Genomic DNA, 26,921 nt, shown 5'->3' with positions numbered 1-26,921 from the left:
GAAATATATTTTATTGGAAAAAATGTCTCAGTCAGTGTAAAGAGTAGCCAATATTTGATTGAATCCTGAAATTAAAATTTTCAGATTTATCTAATTTTGAAAATGGGAATGTTTTTTCTTTGAATGGTAGTCAGAATGGTGTGGCATCTACCAGCAGGGGCAAACTGCTAAAACTCACCATCCTTTTTGACTTGCTAGATGAGACCAAGGAGCCAAAGAGTGAGAGGCAAAGAAACAAAGTGAGAGAGAGAAAGGGAGAGCGAAAGAAAGAGAGAGAGAGAGCGAGAGAGAGGCCATCTGTTCTTACTTTCTGACCCAGTGCCCTAATCAGCCGCAGCCTTTCCAAATGAGGAGTCCAATCACCAAGCGCACTAATACCGCTGATTACAACATGTGCGAGAGAGAGAGAGAGAAATAAAAAATATCTTGACGCGAGTCAGAAGAAACTGAACCAAAGTGATGACATTTAAAAGAAGGGAACAAAACCCTACAGACAACCTGTTAATGAAGGGAGAGATGAGATGAGGAGCGCTGCACCATTTTTACTGCGATAATACAGGAAGACATCTGCTCTGAGCTCAGCTGGGCCTCATGCAATAATGATACTCAAAAAGTGTGCACATAATTTTCCACGTGCACATCAGGACTGTAAAACCAAAACCATATTTCCCATTTTAAGGGAAAGCTCATCCAAAAATGATTGGTGAACCAAACAACGGTGGTAGATATTCACTTCTATTGTATTGATACAAACTAATGCAAGTCAACGAGTACCGGAGCTGTTCGGTTACCAACATTCTTCAAAATATCTTCTTTTGTGTTCTGCGGAAGAAAGAAAGTCATAAAGGTTTGAAATGACAAGAGGGTGAGTAAATGATGACAGAATTTTCATTTTGGGTGAACTGTCCCTTTAAATGACAGTGAGGATCTCAGTTCTAAGCCCATGTTCTTATTGAAGTTTTTATTTCACATTTATGCATTTGGCAGACGCTTTTATCCAAAGTGACTTACAATGTATTTAAGCTATACATTTTTTTTTATCAATTTGTCTTTCCTAGGGATCGAACCTTTAATCACTGCATTGCTATCTAAATGCTTTGCCAAAGAATCCACTGTAAAAAATATCAGAGCTCAACATTTTTACATTTTTCTACATTTTTCAATTCACAAACTGTTGCCACAAGTGATACATTTCTGAAACCTTACGTATCATTTTTGGCAACAGTTTGTGAAATTTACAAAACTTTAAAGGGAAAGTTCACTCAATAATGAAAATTCTGTCATGAATTACTCAACCTCACGTCCAAACCTGTGTAAATGTCTTTGTTCTGTTAAACACAAACAAATATATTTAGAAACATGTTAGCAACTGGGATTTCTGGGGCACCATTGACTACCACAGTAGAAACTATTTAAATGGTAGTCAAAGGTGCCCAAGAACTGTGTTTTCCTAAATTCTTGTTCAACTGAGCAAAACAATTACATAATATTTTTTTCTACAAGCCACTGGTGCCTCAGAAATCTCAGTTGCTAACATTCTGCCAGATATCTTTCTTTGTGTTCAACCAAACAAAGACATTCATACAGGTTTGGAACAACTCGAGGGTATGTAAACTATGACATCATTTTCATTTTTGTGTGAACTAACCCTTTAACTAAGCCAATTAAACAGTTTAGATGCAACAAGTCAATGGAAAATTTTGACTTGGGGAGGACTGATTTTTTTACAGTGAACAACCATTGCATTCTGAATTAAAAGAAACCTTTTAATCTAAATATTGTAACCCACATTTGCTGTACCAATACAGAATGCATTAGTTTAATATACCTGCTGTCTGTCAATGAGAACTGCAATGGCCCATGCAGATGTTTTGTGGTTGCATGTGTGGCATTGCGCAACACTGCACACTAAAATAAAGCTCTGACCCAGAGGGCAGTGTTGAAGATGTCCACGGCCTTCCAACACTGAAAAACCATCATTGCATCGTAAAAGTGTCGAATGTGAAGGTAACAGTAAGCTTGATGTGTTTGTGTGATACTTGTGGGAGGTCGAAGTTGGTGCGCTGTTATCCGTTACTGCGGTACGCGACACACATCCATGAGGCATCTGGCATATTTTCAAATTGAAGGTGACTCTTTGTTTACCCATTTCCAACTAATAGGGTGTGCTGCATGTAAAGCAGGTCTCTGGGATTTAGGGGGTAAAACTGGGTCAGGTGAACGTCTCTCACCGGCTCCTCCTCCTGCACAGATGAGCACATCTGTCACAGCTTCCCACATCAAGTGTCACGCGAGCAGCTCAGGGCCAAACACGCAGCTCCCTTCCCGTTTCCCAGATGGATTGGTCCAGGAAGACACAGTTTACCGTGTGCATTCGTGAGAGAAATTTAGCATGATATGGCCCTTAGCTGCAGTCAGGAAAAAAAAGGCTTGTTCCTCCGTGACCTTGAATTGTACTAAAAACAGGCTAGGTGTCTGGTCATCAGTAAAGTCAGGCGGACGACCCGCTGGATGAAACCACAAACCCCATTACAGTGATTTTACCACATTTAAAGTGATAGGTCAGTCAAAAATGAAGATTCTTTCATCATTTATTGACTCTCGTCAAACCTGTATGACCTTCTTTATTCTCCAGACCACAAAAGAAGATATTTTCAGGGATGTTGGTAACTAAACAACATTGAACACAATTGATTTCAATTGTATGGACACAAAACCCCTAAAAAGAAACCAAACAAAATCGTTTTTTTGTTGTTGTTGCATTCCACAGAAATATAGTCAAATTGCTGCTGTCCTTCTGAAACCTTGTATCTCCATATTTTGTGTTTTTTATTTTTCGCCATAAATCACTAGTCATATGTTTGTCACTGGGCTTTGAAAATATCTAACCAATAGAAAGTAGTAAAAAGTGCTAATCATCTTAATCATTTTTCCCATTTCCTGAAAAACAGCAAATTAGAAAAATCCAAGGATATGGAAGGACAACGACTATAAAAAGATTTTGAATGACATGAGGGTAAATGGTCACAGAATTTTTAACAGTTACATTTTTTTTATTTACAGTAATAGCAATATCACAAAAAACATTTTTTTAAATTTATTCAATTCAATGTTTTGTTTATATTTAATAATTCATTTTTTAAAGTTCAAGTTAAAATAGTTTCTACTGTACCATCTTAATATGCAGAGACATATTATAATGTTTTTTTGTATTGATATTATAAAAATACAGTACTGATATTACAAAAAATATATATATATATATTTCAGTTATAAAATAACAATTCTTTACGTACAGTTTATTAGCTTTAATGTCCTGTAGACTGTACTGCATGTAACTCTCTGTAAGGTTATGAATTGTATTACATGGTGAAAAATATTTATTGGTTATTGTGATTATAATTAGAAAAAATGATGTTGTTCTTTAACATGGCTCACATTTTAGCTTGTGCATTTCTTATTCAATAGATGTTAATGTTGAACTCTGGGTTAAACTGCTGTATCGATCTAACCGTTAAGTAGTTGGAACTCATTTGGGGTCCATTAACCAAACATTTAGGAAACGATCTGTAATAGCTTTGGCACTTGCCTTAGGAAGACAGTGTATCTTTGTTCCAAACACTTGATGATAATGGCATCACATGTCAGGTTTGGGAGGGTTGGAGATCATGTCCTTTGAGGTGAGAGGTCTATGAATGATGGAACTTCTCTATTAGTTTTTAAATAAGACATTGCTAGAATCTAGAAAAAAACAGGTTATGCATTCTCATTTTACGTCACTTGGCATCATACATTTTAATTCAATGAGTTGTTATCATTTTAACTGTACTATAGCACAAAAGGCTCATTTTGAAAACTACTGTAACGTGCGTTTATGTTTCATTTACAGTGAACCTCCTGGACACAACCAAAGTATCAGGAGACTGGGGGTGGCTCACGTACCCGTCACATGGGGTAAGAATGGTCTTAGTATCTTTATTAATGTTTAATATTAATACAACTTTCAGGTGTTGTAGAGTTGATGTGTGTCACTTATGTGCACTTGAGACTGTGCCGTATTATAGGCACGGCTGAAAGGGTTTACATTGTGCTTGCAACCCGACTTTAATTTGGAAACCGCACAGAAATTACACACAGCACTTTTAAGCTTTATTTGCTTATACTGTTTGAACTTCTGAAATTGAAAGGTCACATTTTTCCAATTTGAAATAATAATAATTCTTGGCTATTTACACTTGAAAAACTACGGAGCCCGTTTAGGGACATGGTGGTGGGAAAAAATGAGAGGGAAGAGAAAAATATTTTTTAAAGCTTTTGCGTTATCTCGCAAAACGTTTGCGTTCCCCGAGATACATTGCGTTCCCTCGCAAAGATATTTGCGTTATCTCGCAAAACTTTTGCGTTCTCTCGCAAACATATTGTTATCTCGCAAAACATTTTGCGAGTTCGGACGAACACTGAAATGTTTACCGCTCCATTGTTAATGTACGGAGCGGGACAACATGCCGTTTAAATGTTTTACGAGATAATGCAAATATCTTTGCGAGAAAATGCAAAGGTTTTGCAAGGGAACGCAAAAGTTTTGCTAGATAACGCAAATATTTTTCTCTTCCCTCTCATATTTTTCCCATCACCATGTCCCTAAAAGGGCTCCATAAAAAACACACTTCATGTGCATTTACTCATTCAAAAGTTACATGAAGTGTAAATGCATTCCAAGAAAAATTTAAGAGGAATATCAATCTGATTATCTCTGGACATGATAAACACACTTGGCCAAGTTTAATGCCACAAATGTGAACTCACAAAAAGGCTAATTCCCATATTGGCCGAACAACAGTTATTCTATCAGTAAAAATGCAAGAAGTGACCAAGTGTAAATAGCCTTAAACAAACCGTGATTGCCGCCATATGCTTTGTTTGCACGCATACACATACTCTCTAATCCCAAGCTCTGTCTCACTTGTCACTGTGACACGATTTAACCACTCTCAGCCTGAAAGAGAAAGAGAGAGAGCAAGAGAGAGCGAGAGAAAGAGATGTGTGGGTGAAGGGAGGACATGACGAGGGCGAACGAGACTGGAGAAAAAGGAAGACGATGTCGGTTTGGGGGCTGTTGTCTGTTTTCAAGTCAAGGGCATTTGCATATTCTAATGGGGAAAATAATGCATGGGGTGTTAAATTAGCGCCGCACAAAGTGATCTAAGCGTTGAACTGTCACAATTAGCGCGGGCGGCTGTCAGAGGCTGACGGTGCGGTGATGTCCCTCAGAGTAAAACGCCTCCCCACCAGGTGACAATTACCAAACCCGACAACACAGCGCAGTCACTGATGTAACAATACTTTCATTATCAGTTCATGTGTTTAACAGTGACACAATACAAGCAAACGACTCGAATCCAAGAGAGCGAGTCTTTAAAAGAGATTTAATAGATTCTACTTAATGCAGGTGCAAAAGATGACACAAAGCCAGGGTGTTGCTAAGCTGTTGCTAAGGTGTTCACAGTGGTTCCTAGCTCTTTGCTATGCAGCTGCTATGTAGTTGCTTCCATAGATACATACATTAGAGGCCACATTCAACAGCTCCAGACATGTCCACGCGTCGCCATCTTGGAAAGGTCAACATTTCAGTTGCTGTCAATCACTCACAATAAGAACCAATCAGATTTCCAAGGCATTTCTTAGCTTCTGGTTGTAAAAACCGCAGGGATTTAAATTCCAGAAGAAATAAAATAAGATGATGTAATGTTAGTCTGTGTTCTTATGTTTTAACTCAATATTTCTTTTTCTTTGTGTAAGCTAACGCCTTCGTCTTGTTGTATTGTGTTTGTTTAGCAATTATAAAACTTGGGTCTACACAACAGTGCAAAGCATTTGATATTCATGCATTTGTATAACTACAGTTGCATATCTGTCCTTCTGAATCCTCACATGTCCAACTTCATTATTTTTCAGGAAATGGAAAAAAACACTGTACCTTTTAAATGATTAAATATTGTGTTGTCAAAGTTGACAAGCACTTTTTAATGCTTTCTATTGGTTAGCTATTTGCAAAACCCAGTGACAAACATAAAGGGTGACTAATAATAATGATTTATTGCAAAAAATAAAAATCTCGAAATATGGAGATACGAGGTTTCAGAAGGACAGCAGCGATATGCACAGTCAACTTGTTCTTGATTGTCTATTGGATATTTTGAGCCGTGTGATCAAACCCCTGACCATAACATAAATGTTGCCACTTATAAATTACAATTATATGTTTTAAAGGTTTGAAGATAATTATTGGGACAAATAAGAGTCGGATTTAAACCACAGTACAGTGTAAAATTACTTTCCCTCTTCACAGGGAGCACATTTACCTACAACCTGAAAGGTGAAAATGTGACACGATTTACTGAAGCACACTTTCAATGCGAGTCAACAAGCTTTTACACAGTGAAAGCAGCACATACATCCGCATGAGCGTTTACCCTCTAATTATTGTTTCTTAAATGAGTCCCTTTGCGAATAATAAAGCTATTTACTTGATCCTTACCTCATTTTTACATTCTCATCCACTCAGTTACGAAAACACAGGAGCCCGGCTATAAAAACGTTGTCTCGTGGGAAGCAGGCGGTTATTTCTTTTCTCAACAGTAAAGATAATTTCCACAAATAGATTATGTTAGCGTGCATTCACACTGACACAGCAAGTGCCTCCTCCCCAATTATTACTTGACAGCTAGATAAAATTAGTCGCGTACTTTAACAGCTCGGCATTAGTTAGTGTACCTGTCTGCTGCGGCGTTCCCAACTGAAATGAGCCACGACAAATGCATCTCATTTACACGCTCTGTTTGATGCAAAAACTTGGCCATGTTTCACTAATAGCAGTACTTTATGTAACTTCACGCAGGCTCTCAATACAAAAACAAATTGGAAAGTAAAACCATAAATGAGATTTTGTTAATATCTCGATTGTTTCTCCAAGACAGCAATAAAAGTTAATTAAATAAATTTGATTTTGCTTCCAATTCGTCTTCAGATAAAATACGCTAATTTCAGATGTTCCAAATGATTTCAGATAATGTTCAGAAAATTACACAATGTTTCAAAATGTACTCATATTCGCCAAAATAAAAGTGATTGCAGATTCAATTAAGAGTTAAATCGTACATGCAATTATAATTTGTAAATTACAAATGAGATCTCCTTAAAGCGATATTTCACCAGCAAATAAAAAAACTCACCCTCAAGATATCCTGATTGAATATGATTTTCCTCTTGAAGAATAATGCAGTCGAAGTTATAATACCACGTATCATTTTATTTCCAAGCGGTAGAATGGGAGTGAATGGGCGTCGACTTTTTGAAGCTACAAAAAGTTCATCCATCGATCAAAGAACTGCTCGACTTGGCACTGTGGTCTTATCAAAGGTCTTCTGAAGCGAATCGATGCCTTTGGCCGGCAAATGACGGTGACGAAAGCTCCCCCATAGAGGAGGCGGCATCCTATTGGAACAAAACGAAAAATGCCGCATTCGTCACCGGAACTTACGACACGCCTGCGTCATTTGCTGGAAAAACAAGCCTTGGGTTCCCGTGCAGTCGAGGGACAATGGAAGCTAGACATCAAAGTCAATAGCGCTGTCAATATGGACATTTCTCTTAAACAAACGCATCGATTAACTTCAGAAGACCTTTGTTAAAGCAGCCATTCTTTTGCTGATTTTGAAGCTTTGATTATGTTTTTTGGGTGTTTAACAATGGATGTTCATGTTTCTAGTTTCAAAAAACGCTTTATATTTCACATATTTCAAGTCTATTGGAAGACTCGCCCCTTTTTTGGCGTATTCCGTTGGGCAGAGGTTTTTCAAAAAATGGGAATAGTGACATCATTTACCCGGGAAGTATAGGGCTGTAGTCCGATTCCAGCCGTTTTCTGTAGTCCTTGAAAAGCGAATTCTGTTAAAGACAATATCTTGGCATTGAACTTTGAGCTTTATCATTTTGCAGATATTGTTTATGCTCTAACAGCAACATTACACACTAACTAATGTTTGAAAATTGGCATCACGGGGAATGGCCGCTTTAAGACCACAGAGCCGCGTCGAGCAGTTCTTTGATCAATGGATGCACTATTTGGAGCTTCAAAAAGTCGACGCCCATTCACTCCCATTCTACCGCTTGGAAGTAAAATGATACGTGGTATTATTGTCATGAACGTGGGTGGTGAGGACAAGGACAGAGGACCCAGGTGCAGACAGCGGGTAAGGGGTTAACAAGACATTTAATAAAATATAAATACAAAACAAACACCCACGGGGGGGGGGTAACATAACAAAACACAAGGGTATAAAACATGACACCAAGGACTAACTACACCTAACCAGACTAAGACAACACTTGAATTAAATACAAAATAACAAAACTGCACGCACGCACGCACGACAGTACAATGATTCAGCCCAGGACAGAAAACACAGGGACCTTATAAAGGGGACAAATCAAGAGGAAGCAGGTGCGGGGCATGAACTAATTAACAAACAATAACGAGGAGACGAAAGGGCGGGAACAGAGACGCCACACCGGAGAGTGGAAGACCAACAGGGACAAAACGTCACTCTCCACATAAAACAAGAGGTTCTATCATGGTTCTGCCACTAGGTCAAGAGAAGCAAGACAAGGTGGGGCAGAACCATGACAGAAGCCCCTCCTTAACTCTCCACATAAAACAAGAGGTTCTATCATGGTTCTGCCACTAGGTCAAGAGAAGCAAGACAAGGTGGGGCAGAACCATGACAATTATATCTTCGACTGCATTATTCTTCAAGAAGAAAGTCATATTCAGCCAGGATGCCTTGAGGGTGAGTAAAACATGGGGTAGGCCTAAATTTGCCACTGAAATATCACTTTAATATCTCAGTTAAGATGTTTGTTCAAGTCTTGTGTTGATTTTTTTCATCTTGAGCATTAACATGTCTTCTCTAGAATTTTAGAAAAGATCTCAAAAATGTCTCATACTGTATTCAGATTAACCAAAATACCAACACCTGCATTGAAAGTTCAGAGATCTCATTCTCAACGTGAACTCGAATCTATACAGAACCAGATTATAGGCAATCGTTTGGAAAATTCATGTTAAATCTTCTTAATAACTTCTTGTCTTAGACTTTCCTAAGCATGAGAATAAATTACACTTATAAATAAATAAATACATTTCTCCTGAGAAAAAGACCCCAGTGAAAAATCTCTACAACGTGAGAACATCTGATACAACGTTAACACCTCTCCTGAGACATAAATGCACCTCTGGGCAGCCCCAGATTCCAAACACAGCTTTAGTTGTTGGTCCAAACGATCGCACATCATGCCGATCACGTAGAAGGTAAATACAGTTTGTTTGGTTGTCACAAGCCTGACCCTCATGTTAAAGCACTAGCGCTGTCTACACAGCCGGTGGAATCGGCATTGATGGATTAAATACTTCAGCCCTCTTTGTGCCCCATGATTCCCTTTTACAAAAGGATTTGCTGCATGGACACTTTCGTCTGAATCCATCTGTCTTTTTCAAGGATTCGGCAATTCCATTTCCTTAAAATTCCATCTCCTTCTAAATGCAACGTGACTTCAGCCGAGTGCGCCATGTGCCACACAATGCACGAGACGTTCGGGAACAAAAACAGCCCAACACAAAGAAATTACAGTTTCTTTTCTAACATTTCTTTATGGCGTGTACTTATAACGTATACCCTGTCATGGCAGAGGCGCCGTCTCGCCTCGTAGGTCCCGCGGGTTTGATGATGGCAGATTGTGTCACGCGAGGAAGGCGTCTGCAGCTCCAGGTTGCTTTACACAGTCATCGAGCACAGCTACAAGAAAATGTGCCGTACGGTTGAAGCAAAATCTGTCGTCGGCTTTATCATGTGTTGGGATTGATGCTTGTTTGGTCTGGGTGAGAAAGATGTTTTAGGCATTATGGGATGACATATTTAGCATCTGCATAATTTAGATTTCATAATGCATCTAATTTATCTGATTTAACCAGCCAACTTGAACTAATTTAATGTTATGCATTATATTAAAAAAATATTGCAGATTGTCATCATAATAGATTTTATTGTACTATATTCACATTCTTGTTCTGTTAAAATATACAGTACAGTATCCTACGTTTCATGGAGGAAACGTACATTTTAAATACGTAAATGAAATGTTAATTCTTTGAACAACTGCTAATCCTTTCATCATGTAGAAACAGGTGTTTGGCTAGCATGCACTGGAAGTTTTACCTCACTCATGATTGTGACAAATACCATATTGTGCGGTCTCTGACAGCTACTCAACACATTTCATTCCTGTCTCAGTCTCGGGTCCTGAGAGGCCTGGAAGCCTGTCATATCTCGCTTTATCGGCCCATATTTTAAACGGGGTTTAGTGGAAACCTGGAGTTTGATGGTGCAGGAATTAACCAACGTAGACATTGTGATTGAGCACATCATTTCCTCCAGTGAATGCCATAATGGACATGCAATGATATAAAGCTGTATCCAGTCAGATAAAATGTAAACCGCTTTTCCTTCGATTTCCTATGAGATGCATATAGATCTCATAGGAAATAATATATATCTCACAGGAAATAATACTAAACAATACTAGTCTGAATGTAATACTAAAACTGATCATTGTGTAGGGATCCCCATTCAGTCGGTAAACATAATATTGGTCAATTATACTATTTATTTGACATTTTACATGGGTTGTTTTGCACGATTTCTAGACGATTTCACGAACAAACACTGTCGGTTCTCTAGATTCAAACTTATTTACAAATCTGTCTAAATGAGTCATTCACTCAAATGTGACTCTCTAGTGAATCACGTGCGGATATCTTAAGCAAGATTCGATGAGCATAAACGAACGCGCTTGAGTTGTCAAAGCAGGTAACAGCACATGACAAGCGTTTTTATTCAATCCCACCCAAAATATACAGAATGCATTTTTATTGCGATGCTTTTCAGTAACTATGTGAACATCCGCTAGCTAGACCGACGTCTCTAACCTCTGCGCCGCCGCCGTGTCTCGCGCATGCGTGCTACGTTTTAAACTCCCTGAGGTAAAATTAGACACAAAACTTAACCGTCTAAAGACATGATTTGATCAACTCACCGCGCGCTTTTGATGCCCCGCGCTGTAACTCCGGGCCACCGACAGTTCCGCGTACCACCACCGCGACACCTTCCGTAGAAAAGAACTGGAAACGACACGCCAAACTCGACTGTGGAAACGTGCTACTAATACGTAACGCGCCCACCTTGTTATGACTGCTCCAAGATAACTTTAAGTTTGTACTGGTTTGTCCGTAAAATAATCCTTAAGTGTGTAATTTAGGTAAGTGTCGGGAGATGCGATTAATACCTTGAATTACCTTTAATGTCAATCTTTATAGCTATTGCAAGTTTAGGCTGAAATATGACATGAAATATGATTCGAACTTTGTCACCATAAAGCACATTATTATTAAACGTAGCATTATTGCTTTAACGAATTAAAAAGTATTATTATTATTAATTAGTTTGCTTGTTGCTAATGTTATGTGTTGTTTATGCCATGCACAGTAATCTCTGTGAAAAATGAAATGGTGATTTCATTACGACATTTATCATTTTGTATGTACTCATTTTTGTGCGCATAAAAGAAAATAGAGAATGAGATGCGTTCTCTGTAGGAACCTGACAAAAGGGAATAAAAACCCATCTCAAACTCGGGCCCAGAAAGATGGATTAAAATTGGATTAAAGCAGCACCTTGACTATGAAATCCATCACATCCTCTCATGCAAGTAGGAGGCTTATGGAAGATTGTGAGCATATAGCTGAAAGGAGCGATGAAGAACTGACATGGTCCGAAAAGTGAGAAAGATGGAAATGGTGCACTTTGTCAACCCCGTCCTGTTGTAGTTCAGCACCCCTGTTACCTGTGCATGCGCTCAGAGGATCTGGAATGTCAAGGTGAGCTGATGCTTGAACTTGATTGTGGATGTTGGAAAAGCAAAGATTGGCCAGTCATGAGAGGATTTACTTTTGTATTTATCTGTTTATTTATGTCATATATTTTTATTATTTTCATCTAGTTATATGCAGTGATGACCTGTAGCATATTTGTATTTCGCATTTAAACGGCATTGTGCATAAAGTGGAAGTATTGCATTTATTGCATTTTTATTTTAGATTTTAAAATGAATAAATACTGTTGATGTATTTAGGGTTAGTTCATGTTAGCTAATGCATAAACTAATGTTAAAGGTACAGTTTGTAACAATCTTGTAGTAAAATATCCAAAAAACACTAGGCCAGTGTTATATAATTTTTTCAGTTGAGTTCTTACAATATCTCAAATGTTTCCAACTACTTGTAAATCGTGAGAAAATGGCTATTTTAAACAGTGACATGGGGCCTGGCAGTCGCCTGTCAATGGCGTCATATCCGCGTTACCCTTTGTTACCACCTTTACTGACGTAGAAACTTGATTAACATGATTTCTCGTTCCCGTCTGATTGATGGCCATCAGCGGTGGAGTTGAAGACAACAGATCCAATCATTCTCAACTCAACTCAACTTTATTTATATAGCGCTTTTACAATTTTGATTGTTACAAAGCAGCTGTACATGAGACACATTGACTACAAGCAAAACAATCAAAGTTGTACCTGCAAAAACAAGAAAAGGTTGAAAACACAGAAGACAGACACACCCACACACAAAACACTCCACACACACAACACGCACACACACCAACACACACAGACACACACACACACGTACGTACACAGACAAGTACGCACACACACACACGCTCAGTGAGAGCACACATTTAGGATAAAGGAGAGAGAAGCACAGGTCAAATATAGCAGATAATAAATTCCTATATGCAATATTAATTAAGTAAAACTTTAAACATTCCACGCTCCTTCACAGTGTCATCAAGCTACGCCATTGTTGTTGTTTTGAATGTGCGCCCTCTAGCGGTGGATTTTACGAACTGTGGCTTTAACAAATACAACTTTATCGCAAAGTGTTACCGAACCGAAGTATTGGAAAGATCTCAAAACAGTGTGCAAATTGCAGAATGAAGTATTGTGTTCTTGGCACTAGAACTTGGCTCCCTCACTACTCTAATGTCTAAAGCTGTCTATATTTGTCTTGTACTTTTGAAGTAACCCCAGTCACCACATGGGTTATGGACACCTCTGGTCCATGAGAAATAACAGCGCTTTGATTAGTTGTGTTGTACTGCTAGCTGCTACATCAAATTCCTGCAAAGCCAGAGGAAAAGAATGACAATGCATTCTGCGCCTTCATGACAGATTTTCAGGCATTCTGTTCTCTGCAAAGTTTGTGGCACGGCTCTGCCTTTACAACATCAACTCCAACGTGGAGTGAATTTTTCCGAAGAACCACAGAAACGCGTGCAGCTGTTAGCCAGATACTCAAATCTCAAGCACGTTCCTGATGTGTCGAGTGATTAAATGATAGCTGTAATTGCTAATTTTACAGCCCACCAGTTTGTCAAAGTTTCAGAAGATGCAACGGTGAGCAAATCTAAAACTTGCTTTTACCAGCTTATGATAAGTTTTTCATCGAGACAAGCCAATTTACGTCTTATTTTAATCAGTTTTGACATCCAGGGGTCACAGGCAAGGGTATGAAATGCATTTTCAAAGAAAATTATTAAAGTGTTTTCTTTCCAAAACTGTGCTGGTGCCGCTATATAAGGGTTTTCAGATGGATGCCAGGACTTTGCTATGATCGTTGCTATGATGTTTTTAGGGATGCACCGATATATCATTTTTTGCCGATAACCGATAATTCTTAAACTTTGGAAGCAGATAACCGATATATTGGCCGATATACACTATCTAAATTTTAATATAACATTTTCTGAGACTGAAAATTCTTTTTTCCCCTGAAAATCAAGTACCAAGCCTACTTTACACTAATTAAAGAGTCTTTAACGGTTAAACTTTTGTGGTATAATGTTTATTTTAATAAATTAATTAAATATGTTCTTCCAGAGCAACCCAGAAAGGTGTTCTCAATAGCCACAAGTAGGGATGTAACGATTCACCGTGAGCCGGTTGAAAATCGGTAATAATGAGTGACGATTCAAATCGGTTGAGGTGTGAACTGATCGCAATACATTTTTTGAACAGCAGGGGCCGCTATTTTCACTGCAAATCTAAACGTGGACATGCTGATGTTTCTTAAATGCAAAAAAATTCAAGAAAAGCTCAGACAGTATTAGTTTGTTTATATTAAAGAGACTTTTTCTATTATTAATTTGTTATAAAATTGCAGTTTAGTTTTGTTATTTGAAATAAAACATTATTTAATTATACAAAGAAACGTGAAGCATTTAAGAAATAATGCAAGAGAAGTTGTTCATTTCTAATTTGTTTCAACTCATTTTGTAAAAATAAAACGTGAGTAAATCATGAATAAATCGCATCTTGAGATCAGAATCGTGACTCGCATCGCATCGTGAGCTGAGTGAATCGTTACATCCCTAGCACAAGTCTAACAGGTCTCGAGACAGAAAGCATTCAAACAGCAGTCGGCTTCAAACAATATACTTTTGTTCCTATAATTTACACATTCATACTAAATCAACAATGTTTTTCTAATAGCAGTTAATGTGAATGATCATGACAGAAAGACAGAACTAGATTTTAACTGTGAGTAACGTGTAGGAAATGATTCAGAATTTCTCGGCTATAATATATCAGCCTAAATTTTATTATCGGGCGATACCGATAACATTAAAAATGCCCATTTATCGACCGATACCGATATGGCCGATAATTTATCGTGCATCCCTAGTCATGTTTTAGGCAGTTCTTAGTGCATTGCTATGGGGTTGTTCTGGTGTGGTTGTTGTCACATTTTTTTGCAGTTGTTAAAATAAAATAAAAACCTTGCAAGGGTATTGTAGGTGGTTGACAGAGCATCCCCATGTTTTTTTCAGGATGTTCAGGGTGGTTGTTTTGGTGGCCCAGGCCGACAGAGCTCACAGATCGCTTTGACATTCTGGCTTTTTTCAGTGTCTATGGGATTGTTTTGAGTGACTCATTTTTATTGTCCATCAGGTGAAACTTGTAATTCTGATCGCTCAATATGGAGATAAATAATAACACCCTCTTCTCAAGCCATGTGATTTTGACATACCATTAAAGGAATAGTTCACCCAGAAATTAAAATATTTGTATCATTTACTCATCATACTCTTCAGAACACAAAAAGTAGTTATTATTAGAAAAGTCTCAGTAGTTTTGTGTCCACACAATGGAAGTAAATAGGGTCTATTGTTTTTTAGTCACCAACGTTCTTCGAAATATCCTCTTTGTGTTCTTCAAAAGAAAAGAGTCATACAGGTTTGAAATGATATGAGGATGAGTAAATGATGAAAGAGTGTACATTTTTAGGTGAACTATCCCTTTAATGTTCAAATGGTGAAGAACAAGATGTTTTAAATAGACCAACTCTTAAAGAACATCTATACAAGTAGTAGTAGCACAACATCTAACTTTATTTAATAGTTACATATCATTTTGCAATATTTAAGACGGCTTATATAAACTATACTGCTAATGACAGATGCCAGCAGACCGAGCCAGGAATCTGGAAAATTGTTATGGATCCTCAACCAGCCTGCACGACCTGAATAATTTATTCCCTCTTCATGAAATCATAGTGAAATGCCTTTTACTGTCCAATTCAAGCTGGCAGGCAGAGGAGTGACCCCAGGCCGACCCCTGGCAGATATCGCATGCCTTCTGTACATTCCTGCAGGGCTGCAGTCGCCATCGGCTGTCACTCAGCCAAATCAGTCAGGACCTGACAGCCGCTGTCCGACGACTTCATTATGTTCCTATCTGGCTCATGTTTGCCTTGACATGACTATTGACACCCACCTCCTTTCCACCCCCTGACACCCACCCACCCACCCACCCACCGCAATCGATAGTGGCGATAAGACAGACGGAGACGTTGACAAATGAACTTTGAGAGAGAGATGATTTGACTGCATCCAGATGTCCGCCCACCCTCCCGTTACCACCAAACGTGTCTCGAGACGTTGACACGCCGGGCTTCGCGAGTGACTGCCGCATGTAAATGCGGTCTGTAAAAAAGTCGTGAGCATTTCACGGACGTGCAGAGATTGCATCATATCGCATTTGTGTCAGGACCGTTAGCGAAGGGCCGGGAGATCACCCCGGGGTGTGGAGCAGTAAACTGTAAAACGCATTAAAACGAAATAACTGTGGGTAAAAATAAGACTTAATTGAGGTTGAGATGTTAATAAGTTGTAGAATAGTCTAATAATAATAAATGTACATTTTTTAGAAGATACTTATGTTTAAACTCGCACAATTCGTTGCTTTATGACTCAAGTTATGCAAATATTATTTAGGCCACAAATGTTTGTAGACTTATAGTGTTTCGATAATCGTATTGCATTAAAAAAAACAACCGGGGAAAAAATTATATTCAAACTACATTTAAACCACATTTGAAAATGACAAACGCTAATGTTTTGCTGAAGATATGAGATTGTAAAAGTATTGCTCTACAAGTAATTGCCGTTCTGCTGTAAACAAAATGATATGATGCAAGAATAGCATAATTCATCGCATACATTTTAGTTACGACGCCACGGTTCGGTTCTTTCTATAGTGTATCATTATAACACACGTGTCTGTGGAGTTCAGATAGGTGCCGTTTAATAGTGCTTCTCAGTAACTTTTGGAGTAATTACATCTCAAGTACTTCAGGATAAAACCTTCTACTTATCTACCTGGAACAGCCTCTCCTTATTAAGAAAAGCTGGATGTGCTCGCCTCTCTTCAGGACCACAGGCACTTGAATAAATACTGATGTTTCATCACCTCTCACAAGTGAAGAAACGGCACAGGTCTTAAGCAGATATTTTGTAGGGCCCAAAAGGTTTGTAAAGATTTACTGTCACGATAATCTGTTTGTACAGCAGCAATATATCAGTGGATAGCGAAGGTGTGTCCCCGGAGGAATATTTCCTATATGTTGCTCTTTAATAGCTCAGGAGACCTAATGGAGTTGTTTTATTTGAGCTTGGACATTGTCTCTGATGAGATGTTTGAGGTCATATTGAAATTGAAAAAATAGACATTTTGAGAAATGTCTTGGTGGTTTTGTGTTCATTCATTGGAAGTCAGTGAGGTTCAGTGTTGTTTTACTTCAAAATATCTTTCGTGTTCTGCAGAAGAAAAAAGTCAGACTTGGAATGAGGGTGAATGAATGATGACACAATTCTCATTTTTGGGTGAACTATTACTTGATTCTGGAGCTGAGCGATGGGTAATGACTCAAATCTAAGCAAAATGTTCCACCTGCTCTCCATTTCATCCCGTTGCTGTATGTATTAAAGAGATCTCGTATGTGATATCTCTGTCCTGTGAGTGAGAAAAATGGGACAGCCTAAAGCAAGAGATTGAGTAACGGACAGTAAAAATTACAGAACAGCTCAGTCCATCTTACATTCAGCCAGGCGATCAAGAGCCGTCCCAAAACCCACAGCTGAATCTGTAAAGAAGTGCCCACTGAATGATATAAATATTCGATCGTGACGGCTTCTAGGCATATTGCATAAGCTAAAATAGAAGAACTTCGTTTTTGTGTGCTCGTGAAACGTTGCTGTCACTCTTTATACTTTCAAAGCCTTTGAAGATTTCAAGATTCAGTGCTGTGAGACACTAAGCACATGTCAGGAATAGATGAAGATTTTAGAAGATGTTTGTAATCTCACAGGTTTCGGGTTCAGCGTACCGAAGGAAACATTTACTAGAGACAGACCTACAGAATTAACAGACATGCTTCACAAAGGTTATCGCTGTGGAAGTCTGTATTCCAATCAGCTGGCAGAGGATTCAATTCACATCAAGATTTCTCACACTTGAGTGAAACAGGGTCGGGTGAGGTGGGGAGGGTGATTGTGTCCCTATAAGTACCACCCCGGGATGGCCAGTTGTTCTGCAGCTTTTGTCAATCCAGATTCAAAGGATTTTCTCATCCCAGTCACTAATCTGAATTTGGATCACCAAGAGCAGAGACGAGACTTTTTTTATCATGTCAGAATCTTTTTTGGTCTCTGTAATGATTATTTGTGTGTTTACAGCTGTTTTGTGGCACGAGGGCTCATTCCAGGAACAACAGCAGAGATTAAGAATAGATGTGTTCATGAGAAAGTCATCCCTCGGTTGACAGAAGTTTGATGTTCCCCATTAAAAAATGCATAAAATGACTGAATATTCGGGGTTTTATTGCGGACTAAGACACTAGATCAGGGGTGCCCAATGTCGGTCCTGGAGGGCCACTGTCCTGCAGAGTTTAGCTCCAACTAGGCTCAACACACCTGTTTGAAAGTTTCTAGTCTGCTTTGTGAGACCTTGATTAGCTGTTCAGGTGTGTTTGATTAGGGTTGAAGCTAAGCTTTGCAGGACACCGGCCCTCCAGGACTGACTTTGGACACCCCTGCACTAGATGATTCCCTCAATGTAACAGAATGAAAGTGTGGCGCTTGCAGACGGTATTGATGTCCTGCACTTATCTTGATGTACTGTGGTCCAAAAAAGTACATGGACACGTTTGCTCTTGAGTCACACTTAAAAATGCATGAATGTCATTGCATTAGACTCACACATCTCGAACCATGGGGTTTTCAAAACTTTACCTCGAGTTGTTTTTACTTTTAACCAGCTGGTGTCAAGGTCATTTTTAGTAGACGTTTCCCTTAAGTCAGATCCTCTTAAATTGTGTAAACTAGCATCACATTGAAGTACTGTGTGCATGTCACACTAACGTTTTAAGTAAATATCAACACTAAATATTAAGCAAGCATGCAAAATGACTTTAAAAAAATGCTGTAGTATACTTTAGTTTTCTAGATACTATAGTGTTTTTGAACATTACCATAGTAAATAATAAAGTTTATGAATTCAGTATAGTCAATATGACAGAATACTCCATTTCTATAATATACTACAGTTTACAACCTTTTTTAAATTAATTTTTATTTGACCGTAATGAAATTAAATATGTTTCGATAATCGAAATTCGATAAATATGTTCAAATTAATAATACTTCAATTTATATTTTAATGAAAACTTTCAATACAGTTCATAGCTTTAGTAAGGCTGTGTTAGTAGCCGTATCAATTAATTGGCTGTAAAAATCTTTTCACGTTTGTAGTTTAAAGGCACAAGGTACTGAAATGAACAGAACGTTACAAATCTCCATACAAAAAGAATAATGCATTTTTGGACACCGAGATTATGTAGCTCGATTTACACATAAAAGTGTTTCAATTAGATAAAAGCTGAAAATCTGAACAGAAGGATTTCCATTGTTCTTCCCTGAAATATCATCGCTTTGATTGATTTCAAACGTCTCATATGTGACGGAGCTAAAACAAAAAACAGACATTTTATCATACACCTCATAAAAGCGCTAATCTAATCGCTCACACCCCTCGAGTCAACCTGAATAAACTTCAAAAGCACCAATAAAAGGTATTACTGTGGATGTGTTCGGCGCGTTAGATTTTCTCACATCTAATCATTAGTCCAAGGACAAATTCAATTTAGGTCTTAGTTTGAGGCCGGTGATGGAATAAAAACATTTTAATTACCGCAGCAGGATTTTTGTGGTCCCTGTGGGAAGCGAGAGGCGAGGATGAGGCCAGGGAAACAGGGAAATCTGCCGCTTTGGAAGAACTACTCGTGAACAGAGGCCAAGTTCACTGTGGTCAGGCTGGTGCTCCTCTGAGGTTAGCGTTTTCCCTTTCAATTAGACTGGACAGATTCGTAATGTATTCAGAGGAGGTTATTCACACAAGGCCAGTGGAGCTGAATACTGTTTTAGATTGGCTTAGATGGGTATAAACGTGTCCTCTTTTGATTACTGTTCATACATTTGTGTTTTACCTTCTCGTGATGGCTGATCCATAGATTTCATTTTTTGATTATTGTCATGCAAGTAATTATTTCCAGTGCAGTGGTGCAATAGTGTGGTGGGTGGTTGACAAGGGGTTGCTATGTGGTTGCTAGGATGTTCTTGATGGTTGCTAGGTGGTTCTTTCCCGTCTCTTTGGTCCACCCTGGAGTCTCTGTGATATTCTGGTCAGCAGATATGGCTTAGATCCTCTGTCATGTACTTGTAGCTCAATTGGTAGAACATTGCATTGCATTGCAAAATGTATTTTAAAAAATGAATAAAAGCGTCTGCCAAGTGCATAAATCAGTGTAGGGTAGATGTAGATCACAGTTTAGATTGTTTAGAAAAGCGATAACGCACCTCTCCTCAAGAAGCCACGCATCATTTGTTTTGTGTAAGAAGATACTGTATACAATCCACTGTTTACTGGTTTGTTTTAATCTCAAGTGTGATAGCAAGCACAGCTAGTAAGATTTTCGTTTGAGTTTCTGCAACAAGTCCTCCAACTCATACGACCACATTGGTCGTTTTCAATGTTCCCAGCCAGCAGGTTAGACCCGTTGTAGGTCACAGTACAGAAATCTCTGCCCTGTGATGCTTCAGTACTCGTAATATCTGTTCAATCAAAAACCTTCTGGCCTTGTGGTCACGGCTGCTTGTTGTTAGTCTGCGCCTGTATCGTGTAATAATATTCAGTGATATCCATCCAGACAGCAGAAAGCAGATGTAAGAACAGCCTTGAGAAACTGCAGGTCAATGCTGACACACTCCACATTAACCAACAGCCTTGAAATATATTGTTCACATATATACTGTATATATAATAATGCTAGTTTTATGTTTTGGCAGCACACGTGTGTATATATGTACATGTGTACATTTACATTATACATAAAAATATTATTAATGTACATCCTGGGGCTGTTATATGATTCATCGGGATTAATTGCATCCAGAATTGACATTTGTGTTTACATAATATCTATGTGCATATTAATTTTGTATTTATAAAACATAAATATACATATATATTGTAACGAGGAAGGTGGGACGAGAGCCGTGAGGGAACGGTGCGAAGCCGGTGACGCGAGTGATAATGAGTGTCAGCTGCATGTTGCACCGGTCTCGCATCTCTCACGGAGGAGCTACGGAAGCATAAAAGGACGAGCATAAAATGTATTACATTCCAAGAATAGGAGGAAAGGAGGCGGGAACCGGCGAACGTTAAACAAACTTTTAATAAAATAAACAAACAACAAAACGAAAGTAAAGGGCCGACAGCTACCTCACGGTCAACTGCCGGCCACACAAACATAAATAAAACTTAAATAATGTCCAGGCCTGGTCCTGCCGCTCATCCTTTTATGCTTCCGTAGCTCCTCCGTGAGAGATGCGAGACCGGTGCAATGCGCAGCTGACACGCATTATCACTCGCGTCACCGGCCTCGCACCGTTCCTTCACGGCTCTCGTCCCGCCTTCCTCGTTACATATATATTTAAGAAAAATACTTTATATATGTAGGGATGCACCAATATGTAAATTTTGGCCGATAATGGTAACCGGTAATTCTTTAACACTGGAAGCCGATAACCGATATATTGGCCGATATACAGTATCTAAATATTAATATAACATTTCCTAAGACTGAAACAAAAGGCAAAAAGTGGACAACTGCTTTTATTTGAAAACATTCACTACAGAAAACAAGGTAACCATCAGTTCTCTTTTTCCCCCCGAAAATCATGTACCAAGCCTATACTTTACACTAGTTAAAGATTCTTTAACCTTCAAACTTTTCTGGTATATTTTTTATTCAATAAACAAATTATAGATGTTCTTCTAGAGCAACCCAGAAAAATGTTCTTAATAGCCACATGTCTAACAGGTCTCAAGACAGAAAGCATTCAGACAGCAGTCTGATTCAAACAATATGCTTTAGTACCTATAATTTACACATTCATAAATACTGTACCTACATCAACAATGTTTTGCTAATAGCAGTAAGTGAATGATCATGACAGAAAGACAGTACTGTAATGTATTTTAACTTTGAGCAGCGTTCAGCTGAAGAAGTTTAACCAAAGGAAATGATTTATCGGCTACAATACATCGGCCTAAATTTTATTATCGGCTGATACGATAACATAAAAAAACACCATTTATCGGCCGATACCAATATGGCCGATCATTTAGCGTGCATCCCTATATATATACAGTATATATGTAATATAAAAATCAATAAATGTTTATAAATTATTTAAATTATATATAAATAGAAATATACATGCAGATATTTCCTAAATATATAAATGTATGTGTTTTTTTAATACAAAATAAACATGCATAGCACACAGACATATTATGTAAACACAATGTTTTATTCTGGATGCGTTTAATCGCGATTAATCATTTAACAGCCCTAGTACATACAACGTGTCCAAAAATGTGCTTTGTATAAAAGTGTGATTGCCAAATGCTTAAATAAAAATGCCGCATATTTTGTCCATAGGACATTCAATTTTAATGCAATGATTTCATTCACTTATTGGGTGTCAATCTGTTTGTAGGATTGTTTTATGTTTAGACCTGCTTGTATGTAATGTTTTTTTAAGCACATTCAAACATTTTTGTCCACTCTCCTCTCTGCCAACTGCTTTCCGCGGCAAAGATTCCCCCTGAGTTTCATGCGTCCATTTCTCTTATCCTGCAGTCCCCTGCTTTTAATTACAGCGGAATATTCAGCGCTCGCTCGCGGCTCTGTGTGTGTGCCATCCGTAAGGCTTGGTGTGAGCTGAAGAGATGAAAGACCTGCTGTGTGGCAGCACGTAGCAGCCCCTTCTCCAGAGGCTTTACCATACTCAGCCTCGAGGTCTTTCAAAGTGCAGCTAGCCTCCGACTCGCCAGTTTCAGTATTTCATGAGCAAGCCAAAAGAGAAGAGTTAATTGCCCACAGACAGCTTGGCCGAGACCATCAGAGCCGTCAGATCGAGCCACGAGACAGTCGTTGATACGTATCTCAATCCGCTTAAAGGAAGAACAGAAGATGCTCTTAAATTAAACTTGAGTGTTTAACGATTAATCGCATCCAGAATAAAAGTTTGTGTTAACATAATATGTCTATATACTGTGCATATTAATTTTGTATTAATAAACTCAAAAATATAAATAAAGTATAAAAATGATTAAATGTTTATATATAATTTAAACTATAAATAAATATTAATATGTACATGCAAATATTTCTTAAATATATACATGAATGTGTACGTGTAGGCCTATGTGTTTATAAATACAAGTGCACAGACATTATTATGTAAAAAACACAAACTTTTATTCTGGATGCGATTAATCGTTGAACGGACATCAAAATATGGTACATGTATGGTACAAAATGGACAGTATAGCAAATTTTGAAGGTATTTATTGCATAACTTTATTGTATAACTATTTGGCAAATGGCAAACTACAGCATATGAAGGAAGATGGGTTTTATTCAAATGCATATAGAAAAAGTTTACTAACTAGAAAGCAAACCTTGACTACAGTTATTAATACTTTCTTGTTGATTCTGTCTTGTTGTAATATTTTGTCGCCATAGTGCTGGCTCAATTCAATAATCTTTTCACATGTGTTGTAATTTTTTGCCAAGCTTTCTTTAAATTCTTCCTTTAACTTTACACTCCTATATAAACATGCAACATGCACTCAAATGTTTCAGTACATCTTTAAATATAGTTGAATAAAGAGATGTCAATTTTCCAAAGACATCACGTGTGGCCAGAAGTGTACAATGAAAAGGGATTGGGAAACACCATAACAAGTATTAACAATATATTTGCAGTTTTATGAACGCATACGAAACATTTGTATGAGGAACAGACTAAAATGTAACTTGTTAATGTCGCTTGACAGCTGTGGTCGCTGTTCTCTTTCATTGTATGCAAAAGAGCAGTTTGGATGTTGTGCTATAAATAACTGCCTTGGTGTTCCACAGAAGGAGTTGCAAAAGACATGAGGGTGAGTAAATGATGAAATATTATGTTAAACTATTTATTCCTGTCTGATTATTTGCATTGCATAAGAAACTGCTTAAATTGCACAAAAAGCGTCCAAGGATAACAATGTATTCGTAATGTTATTTGGGAAACGTGGGCCACATTCATCACGATGTGAAATTAATCTTATGCACGGAAACGCAACGCAAGATATAATTGTTTTAAAGAAACGCTCAAGCACATTCGTAATGTTCCATTGATACAATAACGCACTGATTTAAAAAAATCTTCACACTGCAAATATGTAAATCACCCCGGTGTAGATGGTGGACCATATTGGTTATGTTCGTGACCCCGAGTCTCAGCAGGGTCCAAAAAATACGATCTCTTTTGCATTGAAGTGTGTAGCAGAACTTTTCGGGTGGGCAGACTCTCACACTGTCAAAACCTGACACATTCATTTGTGATTTTACACTCTCTCTCGTCTGTCTTTGCCAGTGGGATGCAATCAACGAGATGGACGAGTATTTCAGCCCCATCCACACGTACCAGGTGTGCAACGTCATGAGCCCGAGCCAAAACAACTGGCTCAGGACCAACTGGATCCAGCGAGACGGCGCCCGGCGCATTTACATCGAAATAAAGTTCACGCTGCGAGACTGCAACAGCATGCCAGGTGTGCTCGGCACCTGCAAGGAGACGTTTAACCTCTACTACTGCGAGACCGACCGCGACATTGGGTCGACCATCTGGGAGAGTCAGTTTTCCAAGATCGACACCATCGCGGCCGACGAGAGCTTCACGAACGTGGATCTAGGCGTGCGGAGACTTAAGCTCAACACCGAAATACGCGGCGTGGGACCACTCAGCAAACGCGGGTTCTACTTGGCGTTCCAGGATATAGGCGCGTGCATCGCAGTTGTGTCGGTGCGGGTTTACTACAAACGCTGCGCAGGCATGGCTCGCAATCTGGCCATCTTCACGGACGTGGTGACGGGGGCAGACTCGTCCTCGCTCGTGGAGGTCAGAGGTCAGTGTGTGGACCATGCGGAAGAAAGAGACACCCCCAAGATGTACTGCAGCGCCGAGGGGGAGTGGCTTGTTCCTATTGGGCGGTGCGTGTGCAGCGCTGGGTTTGAGGAGCACAGGGACAACTGTATTGGTGAGTGGCAAAGTTTGGCTTATTTAAGATGCACTCTTTATTTCTAAGGGTTAAACATAAACGAGGTTCCCAGCTTTCTCATTACCTTTGCAACGTTGAGTTTAAAAAATGTTTTTTACAACGTGAACCATCACGTATAAAATGTGATGTCTGTTTGACGGCTGTTTGATGTCAGCTTAAAGTAATTTGACTTTAACCCACACAAAAGAAAAGTAGTTCATTTCACCTGTGATTTTAGGTTTAAAACAGAGATGATATACGTATAGAGGCAAAGTTACAGATTGCATCTTTAAATATTTTATTCATTGACTTGCTTATAAATGTACGTGTTACCCTTTTAGGCATATATAAATAGATAATGCAACAAAATCGACATTTTGCAGAGATAAGTAGCCAAGAAAATACAGCTGAAATCTCTTTAAGATCTTTTCCAAGACAGCTGTGAGATTAAATGGAGAGCATATTGAGCCTAGACGTCTTCTGCTTCTCCAGTGTTTCTCCTGAAAGTTCACAATACATTGTTTAATATGAACTTAGATTCATTTAGGTCCCAGTGAGCTATGCAATTCACATCTGTTTTTAAGGCTCTTTTTACATGTTTTTATCCGCCCCAAAATCTGATTACAGTCTCAGTCTAAATTTTGCTTGCTCACCCATTTGTTAAGAATAATTCTGGGTTTGTATTGAACTCTTTGAACAAAGGTCTCATTGTCAGGCTATGAACAGCTGTTATGGATGTTTCAACAGATTCATGACTAAATGCTGTGCGTTTCTTATTAATTCAATTTCCCTCTTGTTGCCGATACTAAAGCGTTCTGTTTTGAACATATTACTCAAACCATCACAAACTCATACTCTGTCAGGTAATTTTCTGCTCGATCTGTGGCTAAAAGCACTCCCGGCAATCCATTTCTCTCTGCCCGCGTGTCAGTAAAGGTTAAATGTCTGAGCTACAGAGTCTGCCTTTTGCCGACTAAACTGGGTCGCTGTGCTAATTCTCTCTGAGCGCGCCTTCCTCTAGTCACGCACATCTCTGTGAAATACCAACCGGGCTACTCGCGGACGTTTACAATCCATGCAAACCAAACCACTCTAAAAGCCCTGGGCGCTGGCCACGTGAAAGGGGTTGCATGTCGTAGCGATAGAAAATGTCAAAAGGTTCTTCGTTTCCTTTCAGCGAGATCTCGGCGACGAGCCCCCGCTAATGTTTTAAGTGCCGATCAAAACAGAGTCAGCTCTGGTTTGGGTCTTTCAGTTTTGGCGGTGGCTTCGGGCCTTTCGGTCCTGTGTGAAGATGTAGAGAAAATTTCCATTTCAGAGGAGATAGGAGGAAGTCTTGTCAAATGCACTCTGTTTGGCAACTTGTTTAAACCTACTTGCATTCAAGGGAGAACGTCTTTCTCACAGGTCCAGCTGCCACTGTGTCTTAACTTATTCATGAGAAGTTGTAAACTGACTTCCCTCAGAATAAAAATGTCATTCCACAGGGTACAATACAATTAAGTGTCCTCCTTATGGTGCAAATAAAATTGAATTAAAGGAGTCAAGATAAACATAAATATGAGAGAGTATAAATATTAACATCGATCGTTAGCAGTGATCTTATATTATGAAATAGTAAAGCAGCTAAAAGATTGTTAATATGGAAAAATTTACAGTTTGAGGGCGATAATGATTTTGTGTTGTGTTTTTTTTAAGAATAGGAAAGTATGATTAGAAGTGCTAAATTATGATGTGTTTAAGCTTAACACGAG

At 38.6% G+C, this 26,921-nt stretch overlaps 1 protein-coding gene across 4 annotated transcripts in view; it reads left to right on the top strand.

The window, feature by feature from the left end:
• Positions 1-26,921, top strand: part of epha8 (eph receptor A8) — a 100,963-nt gene that overhangs the window by 14,396 nt on the left and 59,646 nt on the right. For all 4 annotated transcript variants that reach the window (XM_057361327.1, XM_057361326.1, XM_057361329.1 and 1 more), the window contains exons 2-3: positions 3,890-3,954; positions 24,504-25,167. In XM_057361327.1, the coding sequence (XP_057217310.1) occupies positions 3,890-3,954; positions 24,504-25,167 (729 nt within the window). The remainder of the gene's footprint in view (positions 1-3,889; positions 3,955-24,503; positions 25,168-26,921) is intronic.

The sequence above is a fragment of the Triplophysa rosa genome, linkage group LG20 (genome assembly GCF_024868665.1).
Source record: "Triplophysa rosa linkage group LG20, Trosa_1v2, whole genome shotgun sequence".
NCBI classification, from domain to species: Eukaryota; Metazoa; Chordata; class Actinopteri; order Cypriniformes; family Nemacheilidae; genus Triplophysa; species Triplophysa rosa.
The sequence above is the reverse complement of the archived record's forward strand: the minus strand, read 5'-3'. Positions and strand labels throughout refer to the sequence as shown.